Below are 24,871 nucleotides of genomic sequence, written 5' to 3'. Positions count from 1 at the left end.
GGTGGCAAACAAGTAAAAAACCTATGACAAGTATATCAAATTCCAGAGCATGCTTTTTTTAAACAGCCATGAATAGCTGACTTCCTGTTGGGCGGAGCCTTTGACATAGAGCGCGAAAGTTGTTAAGCTCAATGAGATCTACAAGTGTACTGAGTTTCATATAAATATATGCAAGTGTGTGTGAGCTATGGTTCAAGATTTCTGACTGTGTTCCAGGGGGCGCTGTAGAGCCCCTGTGCCACGCCCGGGTCCCAGTCTCTGTGGCGTCCTAATGGCCGCAGATTCCAATGTGTGTGCCAATTTTCAAGAGTTTTTGAGCATGTTAAGGCCCCCAAAAACCCCCGGAAGGTTTAATAAAAAATAAAAAAAATAATAATAAATATAGCTGCAAGCAGCGATGGCGGGCTCAAGCCACCAATGCCATCGCCACCCCGGTGGCATCAGGTAAACTGTGCCCAGCGGCCACATGCATTCACAATATCCCTCTGGCTGTGAGGTTTTAAGGGATATGGCAGTTAAAGGGTTCATCCGAATCATCTAGACTTTAAAATCACATTCACAGAACAATATATGTATATAACTTTAGTAACACTCTACAATAAGATTCCATTTATAAACATTATGTTAACATGAACAATATTTATATAACAATCATTCAACATTGTTTTATTGTGATTTTTTTCCAAGCACATTTTACCAATTCCAAACCATATAAATCTTAATAACTACCATTATTTTTTATTTAATCATTTATGAGTGCTATACAATAGTCCAGGAAAGCTGGAAGAGAAAAACAGGTCAAGAAGAACTGACAAAAAGAATTGCAAAATAATTAGGAATTAATATGAAGATTAATTTTTAGTCAATTCTGCAAGACAGACTTTTCAGGAAAGGAGGTGGAATAAAAATGAGCTCCTAAATCTTAATCCCGGATTCTGGAAGATATATTTCTCAAACCATCGGACAAGAGGAGGTGGTGCTGGTCCTTCACGAGTCACTCTAATCAGTTCATAAAGCCTATATATAAAGCCTTAATATATAGTATTTCACAATACTTCATGGTATTCTAATTAAATCATTTTTTGGAATCTTAGATCTCTCAGAACCTGACACCAAGTAATTCTGAGACTCCAGGAAAGTGGCAGTTCTGTAAAATGTTGGCGCTGGAGACTAAATGCTCCCTGATAGTTTCACACCTAATTCACTTAACACACACACAAACACACACGCACACACACACACACACACACACACACACACACACACACACACACACACACACACACACAGTACCCACAGTGACAGAGGGACAGAGTGACATCAGATGTATGATAGTTTTTTAATTTTCTATCATCCATATAGTGTTTTATAGTCATGAAACTATGCATATTTCCTCAGAATGACTTGTCTTCTATGTGTAATTTTTTTTGAAGTGTTTAGAAGCTGCACTTTAAAAAAATAAAAGACATTTACTGGTTACTTTTTTACTGTTATTTCAAAAAATCACCACGACAAAACCATTCAAGCTATCCAAAATTAATTTGCATCTGTTCTGTAAGATAAATTCTTTAAACAGTGGTAAAAGAGGATGTGGTGCTGATCCTTCAAGAGTCACTCAAAACGTATCTGTCCATAAAGCCTATAAAGAATTATTCTTAATATACAGTTCACAATATTTCAGCTTGTTATTCTAATTAAGTGAGGGTCATTTTATCAGTAAAATACATAAAATACATATTATTTTTCTTTGAAAGATTTCTATAAATGATTTAAATGATACTTGTTTCTACAATAATAATTTAAAAGTAATCCTATACCTCCATCTGGTGGCCATTATTGGTACTAAGAATTGCAAGCTTCATTTATAAGTTATGATAGTTTTAATTTTATGCTGGCTCTTGAAAATGATAAAGCTATGAAACTTACTGTGCTTCCTTCAAATGATGACTTCTACCTATATAAAAAATTATGAAGAGTTTGGAATGAAAAAATTTAAAAAAATAGTAAAATAACTATTGTATTTTTTTATGTTACTTTAATAAATCGCTATGGCCACACCATTTAAGCTATCCTAAACCCATTCACAATTTAACATCTCAGTATATTGGCTTCATGTTAAAAAAAGTTTGGTGTGAACTACTTGTGTCTTCTTGGAGGAGTATGAAATCATTTACAGGCTGATTTTATCATAAATCCACAATAGAATTTCTGAGTTCTGTATCAATCTGTGTTGTTGTTTGTTTATTTTTATTTTTTTATTTTTCATAGGAAGATAACTGATCCTTTACTCTCCTTTTTAATAAATGTGCTTATAAACCAAAAACAAGCTATTTATAGCTGTATTTATAAACTGCTTACTACTGACTATTAATATTGGGACAAGGCTTTATAAAGCATGAAATGACTATTTACTTTTTGAGTTTGAAATTATTATTTGCAGCACAAATAAGGTTTTTTAGGATTTTTTAAAATCCCTAAAACTGTCAGAAAAGGATAAGGCCTATTTCTATGTGAGTGGCTAAATTTATTTGTTTTTATAACTATAATGCATAAACTATGAAATTATACAAAATGTATAAAAAAGTAAAGCAGTTATTGTTTTCCAATGTTTTTTATTAATTAATTATTATAAATTTTTTTTTTGGATTTACATTTAAAAAAATTAGCCTACTGCAATCATTCTAAACAGCTTGAATAAAACCTGTTAATATTTATTATAGACCACTGTAACTGTGTATAATCTAACAAACAAGTTTATTATGAAAATAAAAGTGTGTACACCAGATAAATTGGACGATAAAGAAATTGCTAACAATAGAATAATAGAGCATGTTTTATGTTTTTAGGCGTTTAGATGCAGAAATGGACAAATAAAATGTAAAATAAAATGTAATTGATTTAATTAAATATAGATTAATTCTTGTTAGAGCAAAATAATAAATAAATACGTACACACATTAAAAAAGCAGCCAAGATGAATCAATTTCATTTTTTATATAGATTAAAATTTAAGACAGAAGCAGCTGCGGTCACTTAATATTCAAATCCAGTAGATCCACTTCAGATTTATTTCTCAACAGTTTAATTTCACGTGGCTGTTTTCGTTTATAGTCGCCAAGCTATTATGTGTTTTGAAATAATCTTGTCCGTTATGTGTTCGTACGACGAAAGGCAGAAACCTGCATCTCAAGAGATATATGTTATTCTGCCAGTCGCGCTTTCAAATAGTCTTGCACACTTAAACGGCTCACAAACACCTGCATTTAGCTCTTGTAGTGTTACAATGGGTTTATTGTGTGCATTTGTGGTAATATTTTATTTAAAAAAGCTCTTAAACAAGAATAAATTCGTTTGTTTTGAGCTCGACACTGTACGCGCTGATCGGAGGCGTGATTTCAGATAGGCAGCCACAAATATTTCATTTTCACACAAACAGTTCAAAAACATCTAAATGTAGCTCTTGGTGTGTTCTAATTGGTTGATTGTGTGATATCGCTGTAATAATTTATTTTTACAAGCTTTAAAACAGGAATAAATTCGTTTTTTCTGAGCTCTTTACTCCAGACGCTCGTGATCACAGCAGTGATTCATCTCTCCTATTTCTCACGTATCTCTGGCCAGAAATTATTTATCCATGAGCCCTGAACCGGTAATAATCAGATATGTTGGTTTAGCTTGTCAGTGTGAATTAAATCTAAGTATTTATTTGTATTTTTAACCGATTTAAAAGTGAAAGTAAAAGTCCGGGAATTGAACCTGTAGGGGCGCTATTTCTTTCAGACAATGGAAGTCTGAAGCACATATACTCAAATAGAGGGACAGAGTGAGATGAGATGTCTGACAGTTTTTTAATTTTCTGTTATCCATACAGTGTTGTAAAGTCGTGAAACTATCCATATTTACTCAGAATGACTTTTTTTCTGTATGAAAAAAGGTTTTGAAGTGTTTGGAATTTAAAAATGCAGGAAAATTAATAATTTCATTTTTACTATCATTTAAAAAAATCACCACGACAAAACCGTTCAAGCTATCCAAAATCCATTGGCAATTTAAGTTGTTTAAAATGTTTTGGCATCATGTAGACAAAGTTTGGTGTGTATAGTGTCACTCTCCTCTGAGCAGTATGCATTAATTCACAGCTAAATGTAAAAAAAAATCCACATTCAAATCAAAATAGCTGACTTCCTGTTGATCGTAGCTGATGACTGTGAATTAGAAAGTTGTCCATCTTGATAAGAACAATTTTTGTACCGAGTTTGGTGTCTGTAGCTAAAACTAACCCCCCCACTTTTGACAAAAGGTGGCGCTATAGAGTGCCTCTTCCACGCCCTTTTAAAAGCTTTTTTCCATTGTCTAGCTATCAAGAATACTGATATGTGTTTTGAGTTTCATGTAAATCTGAGGTTGTTATCTGCCTCAAAATCACCATAACAGAATATTCAAGTTTGACACGTTGCCATGGCAACATTATATAAGATATCAATATCCCCACAACAGATTTACATCGGCCATGTTTTGACATTATTCTGATGAAGTTTGAAGCAAATCGAGTAAAAATAAGATGCTGAATTCAAAGCATTTTGAAAATGACACACTTCCTGCTGCCAGTTGGTGGCGCTATAACGTTGACTCTTAATAGTCACATATATACGATCGGTATCATACAACGAACAAACCGATGAAGTTTGATCAAACTCAGGCAATGTATGTGGATTTTATTAGGCATTTCCTGTTTCTCACTTTTTGCCCTAATTTCAACGCCTCGCCACGGGCAAACCGTTCGAGATATCAAAAATCCCCTCGCAATTTTTCATCCCCAATGTCTTGAGATCATGTTCACCGAGTTTGGTGGCAAACAAGTAAAAAACCTATGACAAGTATATCAAATTCCAGAGCATGCTTTTTTTAAACAGCCATGAATAGCTGACTTCCTGTTGGGCGGAGCCTTTGACATAGAGCGCGAAAGTTGTTCAGCTCAATGAGATCTACAAGTGTACTGAGTTTCATATAAATATATGCAAGTGTGTGTGAGCTATAGTTCAAGATTTCTGACTGTGTTCCAGGGGGCGCTGTAGAGCCCCTGTGCCACGCCCGGGTCCCAGTCTCTGTGGCGTCCTGATGGCCGCAGATTCCAATGTGTGTGCCAATTTTCAAGAGTTTTTGAGCATGTTAAGGCCCCCAAAAACCCCCGGAAGGTTTAATAAAAAATAAAAAAAATAATAATAATAATAAGAAAAAGAATAATCCTTAGGGGAACAATAGGGCTCTTCGCCCCTTCGGGCTTGAGCCCTAATAATAAGAAAAAGAATAATCCTTAGGGGAACAATAGGGCTCTTCGCCCCTTCGGGCTTGAGCCCTAATTAAAGCTGCAAGCAGCGATGAACGGGCCCTCGCACCCGGGCTCACCGCCAGCGAGTGGCTTTATTAATTAGGTGAACGGTGAGAAATATGCATTTAAACTCATAAATATAAGTGGAATATATCAAAGTTTACTCCATATCTGTGCCAATCTTCCTGTTGCCAGCAGGTGGTGCTCTCATTATAATGGAATATTGGCCTTCAAATGTGTTTAGGACAGGATTCTTATCGAACATGTGAAGTTTGGGGAAGATCGAACAAATTATGCCTGAGTTCCAACAACTTCTCTTATTGGCGAGACATCAAAATTTGTCATGGCGCCATGGACACGCCCTTTAACAAAAACTCAAGATCTCCACAAGTTAACATTGCACAGGCCTTTAGATTAGACTGACTACAAAAAATACTTTAATCTCAAAAAAATTCTAGGAGTAGTTTGTCGCAGCCTAAAACATGTCACTTCCTGTTGCCAGCAGGTGGCGCTATGACTATAACTGAAAATGGGCATGTAGATCTGTTAAGGGCAGAAGTCTTATCTAACATGTGAAGTTTGGGGCAGATTGGACATTGTATGTCTGAGTTACAGCAACTTCATTTTTCACGCGAAACGTCGAAATTTGTCAGGCCACCATGGACACTCCCTTTAACGAAACCTCAAAATCTTCACCATTTAACATCTCAAAGGCCTTAAGATTTAACTGACCAAGTTTGGTGTTGATCTGAATAAATCTCTAGGAGGAGTTTGCTAAAGTACAACCCCTGAAAATGGCAAAAACAACGCCAATTGTGCAAAGAAAATTCTAAATAACTGACTTCCTGTTGGGATTCGGATTTTGTACCAAGAGACTTTTTCGTAGATATTGGTGTGTTACATGTGTGTACCGATTTTTGTACATGTACATGAAACATAGCTCGAGACGCACTCCGTTGAAAGTGAATACGCACTCCGTTGAAAGTGTATAGGTGGCGCTATCGAGCCATTTTGCCACACCCGATGGAATATCGGCCTTCAGATCTGTTCAGGCCAGGACCCTCATCACACATGTGAAGTCTGATCAAGATCGGACATTTTATGCCTGAGTTATAACATCTTTTATTCCCATGGCGAGACATCGAACTTCGTCACGGCACCATGGACACGCCTTTTAACAAAAACTCAAGATCTTCACAACTAAACATCACACAGGTCTTTAGATTAGACTGAACACAAAAAAAGACATTGATGTCATCAAATTTCTAGGAGTAGTTTGTCACAGTGTAAAATATGTCACTTCCTGTTGCCAATAGGTGGCGCTATGACTATAACTGAATATGGGCATGTAGATCTGTTCAGGTCAAGAGTCTCATCCAACATGTGAAGTTTGGGGCAGATTGGACATTGTATGTTTGAGTTACAGCAACTTCCTTTTTCATGGCGAAACATCGAAATTTGTCAGGCCGCCATGGACATGCCCTTTAACGAAACCTCAAGTCCTTCGCAATTTAACATCGCAAATGGCTTTAGATTACACTGATCAAGTTTGGTGTTGATCTGAATAAATCTCTAGGAGGAGTTCGTTAAAATACAACCCCTGAAAATGGCAAAAACAACACCAATTTTGAAGGGAAAATTCAAAATAACCGACTTCCTGTTGGGATCCGGATTTCGTACCAAGAGACTTTTTTGTAGGTATTGGAGTGTTACATGCGTGTACCAATTTTTGTACATGTACGTGAAACATAGCTCGAGGCGCACTCCGTTGAAAGTGTATAGGTGGCGCTATAGAGCCATTCTGCCACACCCGGTGGAATATTGGCCTGCAGATCTGTTCAGGCCAGGACTCTTATCACACATGTGAAGTTTGGGGAAGATCGGACATTTTATCCCTGAGTTATAACATCTTTTATTCCCATGGCGAGACATCGAACTTCGTCGCAGCGCCATGAACACGCCTTTTAACGAAAACTCAAGATCTTCACAACTGAACATCGCACAGGCCTTTAGATTAGACTGACCACAAAAAAGACATTGATGTCATAAAATTTCTAGGAGTAGTTCGTCACAGCGTAAAATATGTCACTTCCTGTTGCCAATAGGTGGCGCTATGACTATAACTGAATATGGGCATGTCAATCTGTTCAGGTTCAGAGTCTCATCAAACATGTGAAGTTTGGGGCAGATTGGAAATTGTATGTCTGAGTTATAGCAACTTCATTTTTCATGGCGAATCATCGAAATTCGCCAGGCCGCCACGGACACGCCCTTCAACGAAAACTCAAGATCTTCGCAATTTAACATCGCAAAGGCCTTTAGATTAGGCATACCAAATTTGGTGTTGATTTGAAGAAATCTCTAGGAGGAGTTCGTTAAAATACAACATATGGAAATGACCAAAATTACACAAAATTTGCTCATAATATTACAAATAACTGACTTCCTGTTGGTTTTAGAATTTTGCTCCAAGAGTCTTTTTTGTAGGTATTGGTGTGTTACATATGTGTGCCAATTTTCGTGCATGTACGTGAAACATAGCTCGAAGGCTGTTGATTTTCTTCGTATAGGTGGCGCTGTCGAGCCATTTTGCCACACCCTCTTCTGAATCCTATATCAGACGAAAATTTTCACCTGGTTTTACATGTGTGCAAAGTTTCATGACTTTTTGAGCATGTTAAAGCCCTCAAAAATGCGATTCATTCGGGAGAAGAAGAAGAAGAAGAATAATTAAAGCTGCAAGCAGCGATGAACGGGCCCTCGCACCCGGGCTCACCGGCAGCGAGTGGCTTTAGTTAATAGGTGAACGGTGAGAAATATGCGTTTAAACTCATAAATATAAGTAGAATATATCAATGTTTATTCCTTATATGTGCCAATCTTCCTGTTGCCAGCAGGTGGCGCTATCATTATAATGGAATATTGCCCTTCAGATGTGTTCAGAGCAGGACTTTTATCGAACATGTGAGGTTTGGGGAGGATTGGACATTTTATGTCTGAGTTACAACAACATCCTATTTCATGGCAAAACAACAAAATTTGTCAGGCCGCCATGGACACGCCCTTTAACGAAACCTCAAGATCTTCGCAATTTAAGATCGCAAAAGGCTTTAGATTACTCTGACCAAGTTTGGTGTTGATCTGAATAAATATCTAGGAGGAGTTCGTTAAAGTACAACCCCTGAAAATGGCCAAAACAACACTAATTTTGCACAGAAAATTCTAAATAACTGACTTCCTGTTGGGATTTGGATTTCGTACCAAGAGACTTTTTCGTAGATATTGGTGTGTTACATGTGTGTACCGATTTTTGTACATGTACGTGAAACATAGCTCGAGGCGCACTCCGTTTAAAGTGTATACGCACTCCGTTGAAAGTGTATAGGTGGCGCTATCAAGCCATTTTGCCACACTCGATGGAATATTGGCCTTCAGATCTGTTCAGGCCAGGACCCTTATCACACAAGTGAAGTTTGGGCAAGATCAGACATTTTATGCCTGAGTTATAACATCTTTTATTCCCATGGCGAGACATCGAACTTCATCACGGCGCTATTGGACACACCTTTTAACAAAAACTCAAGATCTTCACAACTAAACATCACACAGGTCTTTAGATTAGACTGACCACAAAAAAGACATTGATGTCATCAAATTTCTAGGAGTAGTTTGTTGCAGTGTAAAATATGTAACTTCCTGTTGCCAATAGGTGGCGCTATGACTATAACTGAATATTGGCATGTAGATCTGTTCAGGTCAAGAGTCTTATCCAACATGTGAAGTTTGGGGCAGATTGGACATTGTATGTCTTGAGTTACAGCAACTTCCTTTTTCATGGCGAAACATCGAAATTTGTCAGGCCGCCATGGACCCGCCCTTTAACGAAACGTCAAGTCCTTCGCAATTTATTATTGCAAAGGGCTTTAGATTACACTGACCAAGTTTGGTGTTGATCTGAATAAATCTCTAGGAGGAGTTCGTTAAAGTACAACCCCTGAAAATGGCAAAAACAACACCAATTTTGAAGGGAAAATTCAAAATAACCGACTTCCTGTTGGGATCCGGATTTCGTACCAAGAGACTTTTTTGTAGGTATTGGAGTATTACATGTGTGTACCAATTTTTGTACATGTACGTGAAACATAGCTCGAGGCGCACTCCGTTGAAAGTGTATAGGTGGCGCTATAGAGCCATTCTGCCACACCCGGTGGAATATTGGCCTGCAGATCTGTTCAGGTCAGGACTCTTATCAAACATGTGAAGTTTGGGGAAGATCGGACATTTTATGCCTGAGTTATAACATCTTTTATTCCCATGGCGAGACATCGAACTTCGTCGCGGCGCCATGAACAAGCCTTTTAACGAAAACTCAAGATCTTCACAACTGAACATCGCACAGGCCTTTAGATTAGACTGACCACAAAAAAGACATTGATGTCATAAAATTTCTAGGAGTAGTTCGTCGCAGCGTAAAATATGTCACTTCCTGTTGCCAATAGGTGGCGCTATGACTATAACTGAATATGGGCATTTCAATCTGTTCAAGTTCGGAGTCTCATCAAACATGTGAAGTTTGGGGCAGATTGGACATTGTATGTGTGAGTTATAGCAACTTCATTTTTCATGGCGAATCATCGAAATTCGCCAGGCCGCCACGGACACGCCCTTCAACGAAAACTCAAGATCTTCGCAATTTAACATCGCAAAGGCCTTTAGATTAGGCATACCAAATTTGGTGTTGATTTGAAGAACTCTCTAGGAGGAGTTCGTTAAAATACAACACATGGAAATGACCAAAATTACACAAAATATGCTCATAATATTAAAAATAACCGACTTCCTGCTGGGTTTAGAATTTCGCTCCAAGAGTCTTTTTTGTAGGTATTGGTGTGTTACATATGTGTGCCGATTTTCGTGCATGTACGTGAAACATAGCTGGAAGGCTGTTGATTTTCTTAGTATAGGTGGCGCTGTCGAGCCATTTTGCCACACCCTCTTCTGAATCCTATATCAGACGAAAATTTTCACCAGGTTTGACGCGTGTGCAAAGTTTCATGACTTTTTGAGCATGTTAAAGCCCTCAAAAATGCGATTCATTCGGGAGAAGAAGAAGAAGAAGAATAAATATAGCTGCAAGCAGCGATGGCGGGCTCAAGCCACCAATGCCATCGCCACCCCGGTGGCATCAGGTAAACTGTGCCCAGCGGGCACATGCATTCACAATATCCCTCTGGCAGTGAGGTTTTAAAGGATACGGCAGTTAAAGGGTTAATCCGAATCATCTAGACTTTAAAATCACATTCACAGAACAATATATATATTAGTAACACTGTACAATAAGATTTCATTTATAAACATTATGTTAACATGAACAATATTTATATAGCATTCATTCATGTCAGTTAATATTCCAAACTTAAACATGAAAACATTGTTTTGTTGTGATTTTTTTCCAAGTACATTTTACCAATTCCAAACCATATAAATCTTAATAACTACCATTATTTTTTATTTAATCATTTATGAGTGCTATACAATAGTCCAGGAAAGCTGGAAGAGAAAAACTCCTTATATTCATGTGCAGAATTATTAGGCTGTTTTCTTTTACAGATGAAATGCGCTAAAATAGACTTTTAACTCAAACTGTAAGGTCGAAAATTATGAAATACCCATGAGAAATATCAAACACAAATGCAATACAGAAATGGATAAATTAAGACTTGACCATTGTACAAAAAATACTGACTGGGTCATGAGGTCAGAAAAGAAGAAGAAAAAAGCAGGTCAAGAAGAACTGACAAAAAGAATTGCAAAATAATTAATAATTAATGTGAAGATTAATTTTTAGTCAATTCTGCAAGACAGACTTTTCAGGAAAGGAGGTGGAATAAAAATGAGCTCCTAAATCTTAATCCTGGATTCTGGAAGATATATTCCTCAAACCATCGAACAAGAGGAGGTGGTGCTGGTCCTTCACGAGTCACTCTAATCTGTGCATAAAGCCTATATATAAAGACTTAATATATAGTATTTCACAATACTTCATGGTATTCTAATTAAATTATTTTTTGGAATCTTAAGTCTCTCAGAGTCCGACACCGAGTAATTCTGGAGACTCCAGGAAAGTGGCAGTTCTGTAAAATGTTGGCGCTGGAGACTAAATGCACCCTGATAGTTTCACACCTAATTCACTTAACACACACACACACACACATTACCCACAGTGACAGTGGGACTGAGTGACATCAGATGTATGATAGTTTTTTTTTAATTTTCTATCATCCATATAGTGTTGTATAGTCATGAAACTATGGTCATGCGACCAGTCATTCTGAGGAAATATGCCTCAGAATGACTGGTCTTCTATGTGTACATTTTTTTTTTTAAAGTGTTTAGAAGCTGCACTTTAAAAAAATAAAAAGACATTTACTGGTTCCTTTTTTACTATTATTTAAAAAAACATCACGGCAAAACCATTCAAGCTATCCAAAATTCATTCACACCTATTCTGTAAGATTAATTCTTTAAACAGTGGTAAAAGAGGATGTGGTGCTGATCCTTCAAGAGTCACTCAAAACGTATCTGTCCATAAAGCCTATAAAGAATTATTCTTAATATACAGTTCAAAATACTTCAGCTTGTTATTCTAATTAAGTGAGGGTCATTTTATCAGTAAAATATATACAATTCATTTTTTTTTTTGAAAGATTTCTATAAATGATTTAAATCATACTCGTTTCTACAATAATTATTTAAAAGTAATCCTATAGCTCCCTCTGGTGGCCATTATAGGTACTAAGAATTGCAAGCTTGATTTATAAGTTATGATAGTTTAAATTTTATGCTGGCTCTTGAAAGTGATAAAGCTATGAAACTTACTGTGCTTCCTTCAAATGAGGACTTCTACTTATATAAAAAATTATGAAGATTTAGAATGAAAAATTGTAAAGATATAGTAAAATAACTATTGTATTTTTTTATGTTACTTTAATAAATCTCTATGGCAACACCATTTAAGCTATCCTAAACCCATTCACAATTTAACATCTCAGTATATTGGCATCATGTTGAAAAAGGAGTATGGAGTAGTATGAGTAGGAGTATGAATTCATTTGCAGGCTTTATCATAAATCCACAATAAAATTTCTGAGTTCTGTATCAATCTGTGTTGTTGTTTGTTTATTTTTATCTTTTATTTTTCATAGGAAGATAACTTACTCTCATTTTTAATTTGAGAGTTTTTTAACTTTCAAATAGTCTTGCACACTTAAACAGGTCACAAACACCTGCATTTAGCTCTTGTTGTGTTACAATGGGTTTATTGTGTGCATTTGTGGTAATATTTTATTTAAAAAAGCTCTTAAACAAGAATAAATTCGTTTGTTTTGAGCTGGACACTGTACGCGCTGATCGGAGGCGGTGATTTCAGATAGGCAGCTGCAAATATTTCATTTTCACACAAACAGTTCAAAAACATCTTAATTTAGCTCTTGGTGTGTTATAATTGGTTGATTGTGTGATATCGCTGTAATAATTTATTTTTAAAAGCTTTAAAACAGGAATAAATTCGTTTTCTCTGAGCTCTTTACTCCAGACGCTCGTGATCACAGCGGTGATTCATCTCTCCTATTTCTCACGTATCTCTGGCCAGAAATAATTTATCCATGAGCCCTGAACCGGTAATAATCAGATATGTTGGTTTAGCTTGTCAGTGTGAATTAAATCTAAGTATTTGTTTGTATTTTTAACCGATTTAAAAGTGAAAGTAAAAGTCCGGGAATTGAACCTGTAGGGGCGCTATTTCTCTCAGACAATGGAAGTCTGAAGCACATATACTCAAACAGAGGGACAGAGTGAGATGAGATGTCTGACAGTTTTTTTAATTTTCTGTTATCCATACAGTGTTGTAAAGTCGTGAAACTATGCATATTTCCTCAGAATGACTTTTTCATCTGTATGAAAAAATTCTTTGACGTGTTTGGAAGCTGCAATTTAAAAATACAATAATGATTCCCTTTGTAAGGTCATTTAAAAAAATCACCACGGCAAAACCATTCAAGCTATCCAAAATCCATTCACAATTTAAGTTCCTATCAGAAATACTGATGTGTGTTCAGAGTTTTGTGAAATTCTAAGTATGTTATTTGCCTCAAAATCACCTGAGAATTATTCCAGTTTGACATGTTGCCACGGCAACAATTTTTTAGATATCAATATCCCCCTTGCAGATTTATATCAGCTGTGTTTTAACATTATTCTGATGAAGTTTGAAGCAAATCGAGTAATAATAAGATGCTGAATTCAAATCATTTTGAAAATGACACACTTCCTTCTGCCAGTTGGTGGCGCTATAACTTTGACTCCTAATAGTCACATATATGCGATCGACATCATACAACGAATAATCTGATGAAGTTTGATTAAAATCAGGAAATGTATGTGGATGGTATTAGACACTTCCTGTTTCTAATTTCTCGCCATAATTTCAACGCCTCGCCACGAGCAAACCGTTCGAGATATCAAAAATCCCCTGGCAATTTTTCATCCCCAGTGTCTTGAGATCATGTTGACCGAGTTTGGCGGCAATCGAGAAAAAAACCTATGACAAGTATTTCAAATTCCAGAGCATGCGCTTTTTACATAACTCTAAATAGCTGACTTCCTGTTGGGTGGAGCCTATGACATGCAATACGAAAGTTGTTCGGCACGATGAGATCTATATGTGTACTGAGTTTCATATGAATGTGTGCAAGTATGTGTGAGCTATACATCAACATTTCTGACTGTGTTCCAGGGGGCGCCGTAGAGCCCCTGTGCCACGCCCGGGTCCCAGCCTCTGCAGGCTCCTAAAGGCCACAGATTCCAAAGTGTGCGCAAATTTTCAAGAGTTTTTGAGTATGTTAAGGACCCCAAAAGCCCCCACAACTTTGACGAAAAATTTGAATACTAAACCCTAAATAGCCAACTTCCTGTTGGGCGGAGCCCATGATATGCAATACAAAAGTTGTTTGGATTGATGAGATTTATATGTGTACCGAGTTTCATACGTCTACGAGCAAGAATGTATGATATATGGCCCTCCATATTCCAGGGGGCGCTGTAGAGCCCCTGTGCCACGCCCGTGTATCAGTCTCTGCCCGGCCCTAATGGCTGCAGGTTCCAATCTGTGTGCCAATTTTCAAGACTTTTTAAGCACGTTAAGGGCCCCAAAAGCCCCCGAGACGTTGGAAAAAAATAATAATAATAATAATAAAATATAGCTGCAAGCAGCGATGGCGGGCTCAAGCCATCAGTGCAACACCACCCCTGTGGCATCAGGTAAACTGTGCCAAGCGGGCACATGCATTCACAATAGCACTCTGGCAGTCAGGTTTTAAGGGATACGGCAATTAAAGGGTTAATCCGAATCATCTAGACTTTGAAATCACATTCACAGAACAATATATATAACTTTAGAAACACATTTTTCAATCTGAGTTAAACCTTTTTTTGGGCTTATTTTATCAGTAAAGGAAAAAATGCCTAATAATTCTTCACACCTGAATATAAGGAGTTTTGTTTTTCTCTTCCAGGCTTCATGGTCAACTACATATGTATCACACTCGTTGCTTTCTATAGTGCAGCTCAACCAATTCTCATCCCATTCGTCCATATTTGTGAAATCACAAATCCCGGACAATATTTGTTGTAGTCCAAACAATTTGTTCATTATAGTTTTTAAAAAGTGTTTTTTGTTAAATAAAATATCTCCTTTTGAATTGGACTTTCAGCTTAGTAACTTTGCAGAACTTTTTTTTTATGCTGAAACAACAACATTACAGTATAACTAAATTTGAAAAATAATAATAGCACTCCTTTAATAGGCATTATTAAACAGTTCATAAATACAGCTATAAATGTTTTGTTCTTAAGCTATAAAGTTCAATCATTGTATTTTCATACTTTAAGTATTATAACATTATTCTAGTTGTCAGCAGGGGCGCTGCACAAGATCCCGGGCCCTATGCATAGGGAGTCCTAATGGTGACAGTCCTTTGTGAGCTCATCTAAAGCAAAGACTATTTATACATTTAAATCATTCACAAATGAGATTTAAAGGAACATTCATCTACCAAACTAAAAAGTCAAACACAACACAGAGGGATACAGAACACAGAAATATTTTTTCAAGATGGATAAAAAGAAACTGTACAGCTGTACACTTGATAAAAAAAAAAAAATATATATATATATATATATATATATATATATATATATATATATATATATATATATATATATATATATATATATATATTATCAAGTATATATATATATATATATATATATATATATATATATATTTTTTTTTTTATCAAGTATATATATATATATATATATATATATATATATATATATATATACATGTGTCTGTGTGTGTGTATTGGCTTTCCAATGCCGTTGATAATAGGGGTTAGCAAGTTTAAAACACGTACAGAGTCCATGCAGACGGATGTAGATGCATAACAAATGTCTTTCTTTATTACTTGAACTCCATTAAAAATGATCTCAAACGTCTTGTGTCCTCTCCTTGTTCACATGTACACACAAAGCCATACCTTATGGACTGCATACAACCAGAATCCACCTGGAGAGCAAGTCTACAGTGCACTCAAAAACTGTGCTTCCCACATACCAACACACACATATATATATATATATATATATATATATATATATATATATATATATATATATATATATATATATATATATATATATATATATATATATATATATAATTCAAGTGTACAGTTTCCTTTTATTGCATATTGAAATAAATATTTCTGTATCAATCTGTGTTGTGTTTGTTTATTTTTATTTTTCTTAGGAAGATAATTGACCTTTTACTCTCCTTTTTAAAATATGTCCTTATAAACCAAGAAAAAGTTATTTATAGCTGTATTTATAAGCTGCTTACTAATGACTATTAATGTTGGGACAAGACTTTATAAAGCACGAACTGACTATTTACTAATGAGTGCAGTTATTATAAAGTGTTACTAATGCATTTACTAATGTTAGCAAATAAGACATTATTTTACAGTGTTATCAAATCCTTAAATGATTTATAAGTGTTCTGCTTGCATTACAGCTTAGTCTTCATCTGTGAGCTGAACAGATTTACTGTTACATCCATGACATTATGTAAATTCAAATAAATATCATGTCACAGGATGTCATAGGTCAGTATCAAATGAGTTTGAAATTATTATTTGCAGCACAAATAAGGTTTTTTAGGATTTTTTAAAATCCCTAAAACTGTCAGAAAAGGATAAGGCCTAAGATATTTCTATGTGAGTGGCTAAATTTATTTTTTTGTTTTTATAATTGTAATACATAAACTATGAAATTATACAAAATGTATAAATAGTAAATAAATAAATACGCTACATTAAAAAAGCAGCCAAGACAAATGAGTCTCCTTTTTTATATATATAGATTAAAATTGAAGACAGAAGCAGCTGGTATATGCGGTCACTTAATATTCAAATCCAGTAGATCCACTTCAGATTTATTTCTCAACAGTTTATGTTCACGTGGCTGTTTTCGTTTATATTCGCCAAGCTATTATGTATTTTGAAATAATCTTGTCCGTGATGTGTTCGTTCGTACGACGAAAGGCAGAATCCTGCAGCTCGAGAGAGATATGTTATTGTGCCAGTCGCGCTTTCAAATAGTCTTGCACACTTAAACGGGTCACAAACACCTGTATTTAGCTCTTGTTGTGTTATAATGTGTGTATTGTGTGCATTTATGGCAATATTTTATTTTAAAAAGCTCTTAAACAAGAATAAATTTGTTAGTTTTGAACTTGTGGCACTGTGCCCGCTGATCGGAGCGGTGATTTCAGATAGGCAGCCACAAATATTTAATTTTCACACAAACAGTTCAAAAACATCTTAATTTAGCTCTTGGTGTGTTCTAATTTGTGAATTGTGTGATATCGCTGCAATACTTTATTCTTAATAGCTATGAAACAAGAATAAACTCGTTTTTTCTGAGCTCGTCATTCCACACTCCTGCTCAGAGCGGTGATTAATCTCTCCTGTTTCTCACGTATCACTGACCACACATCAATTATTAATGAGCCCTGACCCGGTAATAATCATATATGTTGGTTTAGCTTGTCAGTGTGAATTAAATCTAAGTATTTATTTGTATTTTAACCGATTTAAAAGAGAAACTAAAACTCCGGTAATTGCACCTGTAGGGGCGCAATTTCTCTCAGACAATGGAAGTCTAAGCACACACACTCAAACAGAGGGACAGAAGTGAGATGAGATGTCTGACAGTTTTTTAATTTTCTGTTACCCATACAGTGTTGTAAAGTCGTGAAACTATCCATATTTACTCAGAATGACTTTTTGTCTGTATGAAAAAAGGTTTTGAAGTGTTTGGAATTAAAAAATGCAGGAAAATTAATAATTCCATTTTTAATGTCATTTAAAAAAAATCACAGAGACAAAACCGTTCAAGCTATCCAAAATCTATTGGCAATTTAAGTTGTTTAAAATGTTTTGGCATCATGTAGACAAAATTTGGTGTGTATAGTGTTACTCTCCTCTGAGCAGTATGCATTAATTCACAGCTAAATGTAAAAAAAAAATCCACATTCAAATCAAAATAGCTGACTTCCTGTTGATCGTAGCTGATGACTGTGAATTAGAAAGTTGTCCGTCTTGATGAGAACAATTTTTGTACCGAGTTTGGTGTCTGTAGCTAAAACTAACCCCCCCACTTTTGACAAAAGGTGGCGCTATAGAGTGCCTCTTCCACGCCCTCTTATGAACTTTTGCCAGTGTCTAGTTATCATAAATACTGATATGTGTTCTGAGTTTGATGAAATTCTAAGCATGTTATATGCCTCAAAATCACCTGAGAAGTATTCCAGTTTAACATGTTGCCACGGCAACAATATTTTTAGATATCAATATCCCCCCAGCAGATTTATATAGGCTGTGTTTTAACATTATTCTGATGAAGTTTGAAGCAAATTGAGTAATAATAAGATGCTGAATTCAAAGCATTTTGAAAATGACACACTTCCTGCTGCCAGTTGGTGGCGCTATAACTTTGACTCCTAATAGTCACATATATGCGATCGACATCATACAAAGAATAATCTGATGAAGTTTGATTAAAATCAGGAAATGTATGTGGATGGTATTAGACACTTCCTGTTTCTCATTTCTCGCCATAATTTCAACACCTCGCCACGAGCAAACCGTTAGAGATATCAAAAATCCCCTGGCAATTTTTCATCCCCAATGTCTTGAGATCATGTTGACCGAATTTGGTGGCAATCTGCAAAAAAACCTATGACAAGTATTTCAAATTCCAGAGCATGCGCTTTTTACATAACTCTAAATAGCTGACTTCCTGTTGGGCGGAGCCTATGACATGCAATACGAAAGTTGTTCGGCACGATGAGATCTATATGTGTACTGAGTTTCATATGCATATGTGTGAGTATGTGTGAGCTATACATCAACATTTCTGACTGTGATCCAGGGGGCGCCGTAGAGCCCTTGTGCCACGCCTGGGTCCCAGCCTCTGCAGGCTCCTAAAGGCCACAGATTCCAAAGTGTGCGCAAATTTTCAAGAGTTTTTGAGTATGTTAAGGACCCCAAAAGCCCCCACAACTTTGACGAAAAATATGAATACTAAACCCTAAATAATCAACTTCCTGTTGGGCGGAGCCTATGACATGCAGTACGAAAGTTGTTTGGTTTGATGAGATCTACATGTGTACCGAGTTTCGTGTGTCTACGTGCAAGTATGTATGATATATGGCCCTCAGTATTCCAGGGGGTGCTGTAGAGCCCCTGTGCCACGCCCGTATATCTGTCTCTGCCCAGCCCTAATGGCCGCAGGTTCCAAGGTGTGTGCCAAATTTCAAGAGTTTTCGAGCATGTTAAGGACCCCAAAAGCCCCCGTAACGTTGGAAAAAAATAATAATAATAATAAAAAATAATCCTAAGGAAAACAATAGGGCTCTCGCCCTCCAGGCTTGAGCCCTAAAAATAATCCTAAGGAAAACAATAGGCCTCTCGCCCTTTGGGCTTGAGCCCTAATAATAATAAAAAACAAAGCAGATACAAGAGGGTCCTCGCACCTCGGTGCTCGGGCCCTAATAATAATAATAAAAAACAAAGCAGATACAAGAGGGTCCTCGCACCTCGGTGCTCGGGCCCTAAAAATCAAGGCAATACACATGGGTTCACTGTAAAGATAATTCTTTGTCTTTGGCACGTCTTGATCGGTTTTACAGCTTTAAGCACCAGTTCAATATTTTTAAATCTTGTCAAATTAATCCTGTAGGTTTTTCAGATCACAGCGCGGTTCTTTGTTCTGTATTAGTGAATTATGTGAAGTCAAGCAGTGCCTTTTGGCATTTTAATACATCTTTACTTGATGACAAACATTTTAAAGATTCTTTTACTTTTTTCTGGGATGTTTTTAAACAACAAAAGTATTTATATAGCTCTCTACATCAGTGGTGGGATTGCGGGAAAGTACAAATCAAAATTTTTTGTCAGCAATACACTCTTAATGTTACAAGAGAAATAACTCGATCAATGAAAACTTTAGAGGCTGAGATAGTTGAGTTGTACAGTTTGTCTGCATCTACAGGCAAAAAAGAACATATTGAAGCTCTGACATCAAAGAAAACTTTATTGGCAAACCTGTTGGACATTAAAGCACAGGGAGCGCTGGTTCGCTCACGTTTCCAGAATATCACACAAATGGATGCACCTTCCAAATTCTTCTTCAGTATGGAGAAAATAAATAGTCAAAGCAGAATAATTCACTCTTTGGTCTCTGATACAGGACAGGAATTAACTTAAACGTCTGAAATAAGAGAAGTTGCTGCACAGTTTTATAAAAAATTATATACAGCTGATCTGATAAATGAGAAGATTACTACTATTAGTTTTTTTGAAGGTCTGCCAAAACTCGATGATGAGAGTAATGAAAGTTTGCAACAACCTTTGACAGAACAAGAACTTTATATAGCAATGATGGGTATGGAGAATGGGAAGTCCCCTGGGATTGATGGGTTACCCATTGAGTTCTATAAAACTTTTTGGCCCATTTTAAGAGAAGATCTCTTGGTAGTTTTTGATGAAAGCCTTATTAATGGGTTTCTTCCCCTTAGTTGTAGAAGGGCAGTTATCACTTTATTGCCCAAAAAAGGTGATCTTCAAAATATGAAAAATTGGAGGCCTGTTTCTCTCCTGTGTTCAGAGTATAAAATCCTGTCTAAAACGTTAGCTACAAGATTGAGTAAAGTAATAGGGAAGGTGATACACTACGATCAAACATATTGTGTACCAAATAGATCGATTTTTGATAATATAACTCTAATCAGAGATGTTTTAGAGGTTTCAAAGCTGCTTGGTATAAATATTGGCCTTATTTCTCTTGACCAAGAGAAGGCTTTTGATCGTGTTGAACACCTGTATTTGTGGAACACTTTACAAGCTTTTGGTTTTAATTCACGTTTTATTGATATGATTAGAGCAATGTATTGTGAAATTGAAAGTGTGATTAAAATTAATGGAAGTTTGTGTGCCCCATTTAATGTACAGAGAGGAGTTCGACAAGGTTGTGCCATGTCGGGGCTATTATATGTGCTGGCTATAGAACCACTGCTGTCGATGTTACGAAACAAGTTAAAGGGTTTAACATTGCCACAGTGTAATAAGGCTTTCCATTTATCTGCATATGCTGATGACGTTATTGTTTTTATAAATGATAGTGATGATGTTGAAACGCTACAACAAATTGTTAATGATTTTAAAGATATTTCATCAGCAACTGTAAATTGGAGGAAAAGTGATGCCTTATTGATTGGAAAATGGGAAGAAGGAAATCCCATTGTACCAGGAGGCTTATTATGGAAAAAAGATGGGTTAAAGTACCTCTGTGTTTTTTTAGGTAATGACGTTTTCATGCAGAAGAACTGGGAAGGAATGGCAGATAAAGTAACTGGACGTTTAAAAAAATGGAAATGGCTGCTTCCTCAGTTGTCATTCAAAGGACGCACACTCATTATTAACAATCTTGCGGCTTCTTCCCTGTGGCATAGACTTGCATGTGTTGACCCTCCTGCTGGTCTCCTAGGAAAAATTCAAGCAGAAACAGTAAACTTTTTTTGGGACAACTTGCACTGGATTCCTCAAAGCGTGTTATTTTTGGCTAAAGAAGATGGAGGCCAAGGTCTAGTGCATTTGGCAAGTAGATGTGCTGCTTATCGTCTCCAGTTTTTGCAGAAGTTTTTTCTAGGATCTGAAAGACTGGTATGGAGGTCAGTGGCTCAATGCATTCTACGCAGAATAAGTGGACTTGGTCTGGACAATGTGTTGTTTTTAATGGACTCTAAAAAATTAGATTTCAGAGGAGTTCCTGCTTTTTATCGAAGTCTCTTCAAAATATGGAGCCTGTTTAAACCTCAATGGATGGAACCGTTAATGTCCCTGTACTGGTTGCTCGAAGAGCCCATTGTGTGTGGAGCACGTTTTGATGTATCTGGTGATGATTTACCAGGTCTAAAGAATTTGTTGTACAGAAGTAAATCTTTACAGTTGAAACACATTATAAATAATGCAGGCCCTGATTTTAAAGATGTAGAAGCAGTTTCAGCCTTTTTAAAGGTAAAGTCTGCCCGATACATTAAACGATTTTTAGATAAACTTCAGGGGGCTTTGAATGTACAAGAAAAATGTTTACTTGATGATTGCAGTAAGAAACGCATATTTCCAGATTGTGAAGATTTCTTCCCAGATATAAGTATTTTACCTGATCTATCTTCATTTAATGACATTAATCCCTTGTTGAAGAAGGAAATTGATGTGCAAATAGATTTTTTTGAAGTTAAAGGGAAAGCTTTGTACAGAAGTATTGTGAAAGTGCTGAATGTTAAATGGTTAAATAGAAACGATACTGTATGGAGAGAAACATTACAGATGACTGAAACAACAAAACCAGTGTGGAGGATTCTGTACAAACCTCCGTTACCTAAAAGAGTTGGTGACCTTCAATGGAGAATACTCCATGGGGCTATAGCAGTTAACTCTTTTGTGGCAATGTTGAACCCAAATGTAAATGAGAATTGTCCTTTTTGCAATGAAAGGGAGACAGTGTTTCATTGTTTTATGTTTTGTAGCAGACTTAGTTTTTTGTTCAGTCTTTTAGAGCTTCTTTTCAAATCTTTTGAGGTTTGTTTCACAAAGCAGGATTTTATTCTTGGTTGTATGTATACCATTAAGAAAAAATGTAAATGTCATTTGCTTAATTTTATTGTTGGCATTGCAAAGTTGGCCATTTATATAACTAGGAGAAATAAAATTGAACAGAAAGGGGAACAAGAACTTATAACCGCTTTTAAAAAAATGGTAAAATCACGACTTGTAATTGAGTTTAATTTTTATAAATTAATGAGTACATTGGATATTTTTGAAGTTGAGTGGTGCTGTGATAATGTGCTGTGTTCATTAGTTGAAAATGAACTGGTTATTTCTGAAGTGTTGATGTAAGATCTTTAATAGATTGAAAAGTATGTGATGTTGTTTTCTATGATATTTTTGTTATAAAAGGATTTTCAAAATTCAAAAATTCTCTCTCTCTCTCTCTCTCTCTCTCCCCCTCACCCTCTCTCCCCCTCACCTCTCTCTCTCTCTCTCTCTCTCTCTCTCTCTCTCTCCCCCTCACCCTCTCTCCCCCTCACCCTCTCTCCCCCCTCACCCTCTCTCTCTCTCTCTCTCCCTCTCCCTCTCTCTCTCTCTCACTCACCCTCCCTCACCCTCTCTCTCTCTCTCTCTCTCTCTCTCTCTCTCTCTCCCTCTCTCTCTCTCTCTCTCTCTCTCTCGTGTCCTGCAGGAGTTCGGTCTGTCTCAGCTGCAGGAGGGAGCTGGCAGTCACAGTCTCAGGTCCATCCTCTGTGTCCTGACGCTGCTCTTCTATCACACTTACGTCTGTCTGATTCTGGGTAACAAACCAAACACACAGACACCAACTGAGGAGGGCTCAACGATTGGAGGAAAAATCGATTTGCAATTTCACTGCAAAAAAATATTATATCAATAAAATATTTGTACTTGTTTTCACGCAAAAAAAATTTAAAAAGTGATTTTTTTTTTCAGAAAACAAGACATGATACCTTAAGTCATTTTACTTGTCAAGTAAATCCATCCTGATTCAAGAATTTGTAGATATTTATACTAGAAAACAAGACCGATATACTAAGAAAGAAAATCATTTTCTTTACAGTGTTATCTTTAAAATGTAATTGTGATGTAAAAAATGGGTAAAGTGTGTCCTGATGCTGTGTGTTTCAGGCACTGGTGAAGGGAATCTGCTGGAGGCCGAGGCGTTACTAGAGCCGTACATCGAGAGATTTCCACGGGTCGGAACCTGAACACACACACACACACACACACACACACATAAAGAATTAATAAAGAAAGCATTTGCTCCATTGCTCAATTCTGTTTGCCTGATGTTAAGAATAATGTTTCCATAATGAAAGACAATCTTGATTCATCAAACACAATTCCTCAGTTGTGTTACTCTCTGTGTGTTTTTCTCTCAGGGCTCGATCATCCTGTTTTACTCAGCTCGGATCGCTTTACTGAGGGGAAACTTCGAGAATGTGAGCGATCTTTGACATTTACACTTACTGTAAAAAAACTATAATAATAATCAAGATTTTTAAATGTAACCAAGGCTGCGTTTATTTAAACAAAAATCAGAAATGTGTCTTGAGCAGTAAATCATCATATTATTCTGATTTCTGAAGATCATGTGACACTGAAGACTGGAAGAATGATGCTGAAAATACAGCGGAGCATCACAGAAATACATTACACTAACACAGATTCACACAGAAAACAGATGTTTAAACTATAATAATATTTCAGATTTTTTACTGTATTTTCTATCAAATAAAGGCAGCCTTGGTGAGCAGAAAAGCCTTCTTTCACTAACATTTAAAAATGTAATTTTCGACCACTGATGCTCATACTCCGTGTGTGTGTGTGTGTGTCAGGCGCTGGTGAAGTTCCAGGAGTGTATCTCCACACAGCAGCAGTGGCGTCAGATCCATCATCTGTGTTACTGGGAGCTGATGTGGTGTCACTCGTTCCAGCAGCAGTGGAGAGATGCGTATCGATACGCAGACCTGCTGTGCCGAGAGAGCCGCTGGTCTAAAGTAACCACTCATTACTCACACACTATCAGTATTGTGTTAAATGACCGGACTACAATCAGTTTTTGCACACAGTTCTGCCATCCCAGTGCAGTTTTTACCACACACATCTCACAATAATAGTTTGACCACCGAACAAGGTTAACTTAAACTTGCAGTTAACTGAAACTGAAAATAAAGGGAAAATATATAAAAAACTTGAAAGTTGAGTATAAAAAAAAAATAACTATAGTATCAATATAGTATTAGTAATATAGTATTTTTTTGATTAACTTGTTTAACTTTCATTT

The 24,871-nt window shown here is 36.4% G+C and overlaps 1 protein-coding gene across 1 annotated transcript in view; it reads left to right on the top strand.

Annotated features, from left to right (window-relative positions):
• The window catches only part of LOC128011422 (tetratricopeptide repeat protein 39B-like), a 66,702-nt gene that overhangs the window by 36,918 nt on the left and 4,913 nt on the right, over window positions 1–24,871 (top strand). Inside the window, exons 10-13 of the mRNA XM_052593789.1 lie at window positions 23,255–23,363; window positions 23,713–23,780; window positions 23,967–24,026; window positions 24,423–24,584. Coding sequence (XP_052449749.1) covers window positions 23,255–23,363; window positions 23,713–23,780; window positions 23,967–24,026; window positions 24,423–24,584 — 399 coding nt within the window. The remainder of the gene's footprint in view (window positions 1–23,254; window positions 23,364–23,712; window positions 23,781–23,966; window positions 24,027–24,422; window positions 24,585–24,871) is intronic.

The sequence above is a fragment of the Carassius gibelio genome, chromosome B23 (genome assembly GCF_023724105.1).
Source record: "Carassius gibelio isolate Cgi1373 ecotype wild population from Czech Republic chromosome B23, carGib1.2-hapl.c, whole genome shotgun sequence".
Taxonomy (NCBI): domain Eukaryota; kingdom Metazoa; phylum Chordata; class Actinopteri; order Cypriniformes; family Cyprinidae; genus Carassius; species Carassius gibelio.
This window is presented reverse-complemented; position numbering and strand designations above follow the sequence as displayed.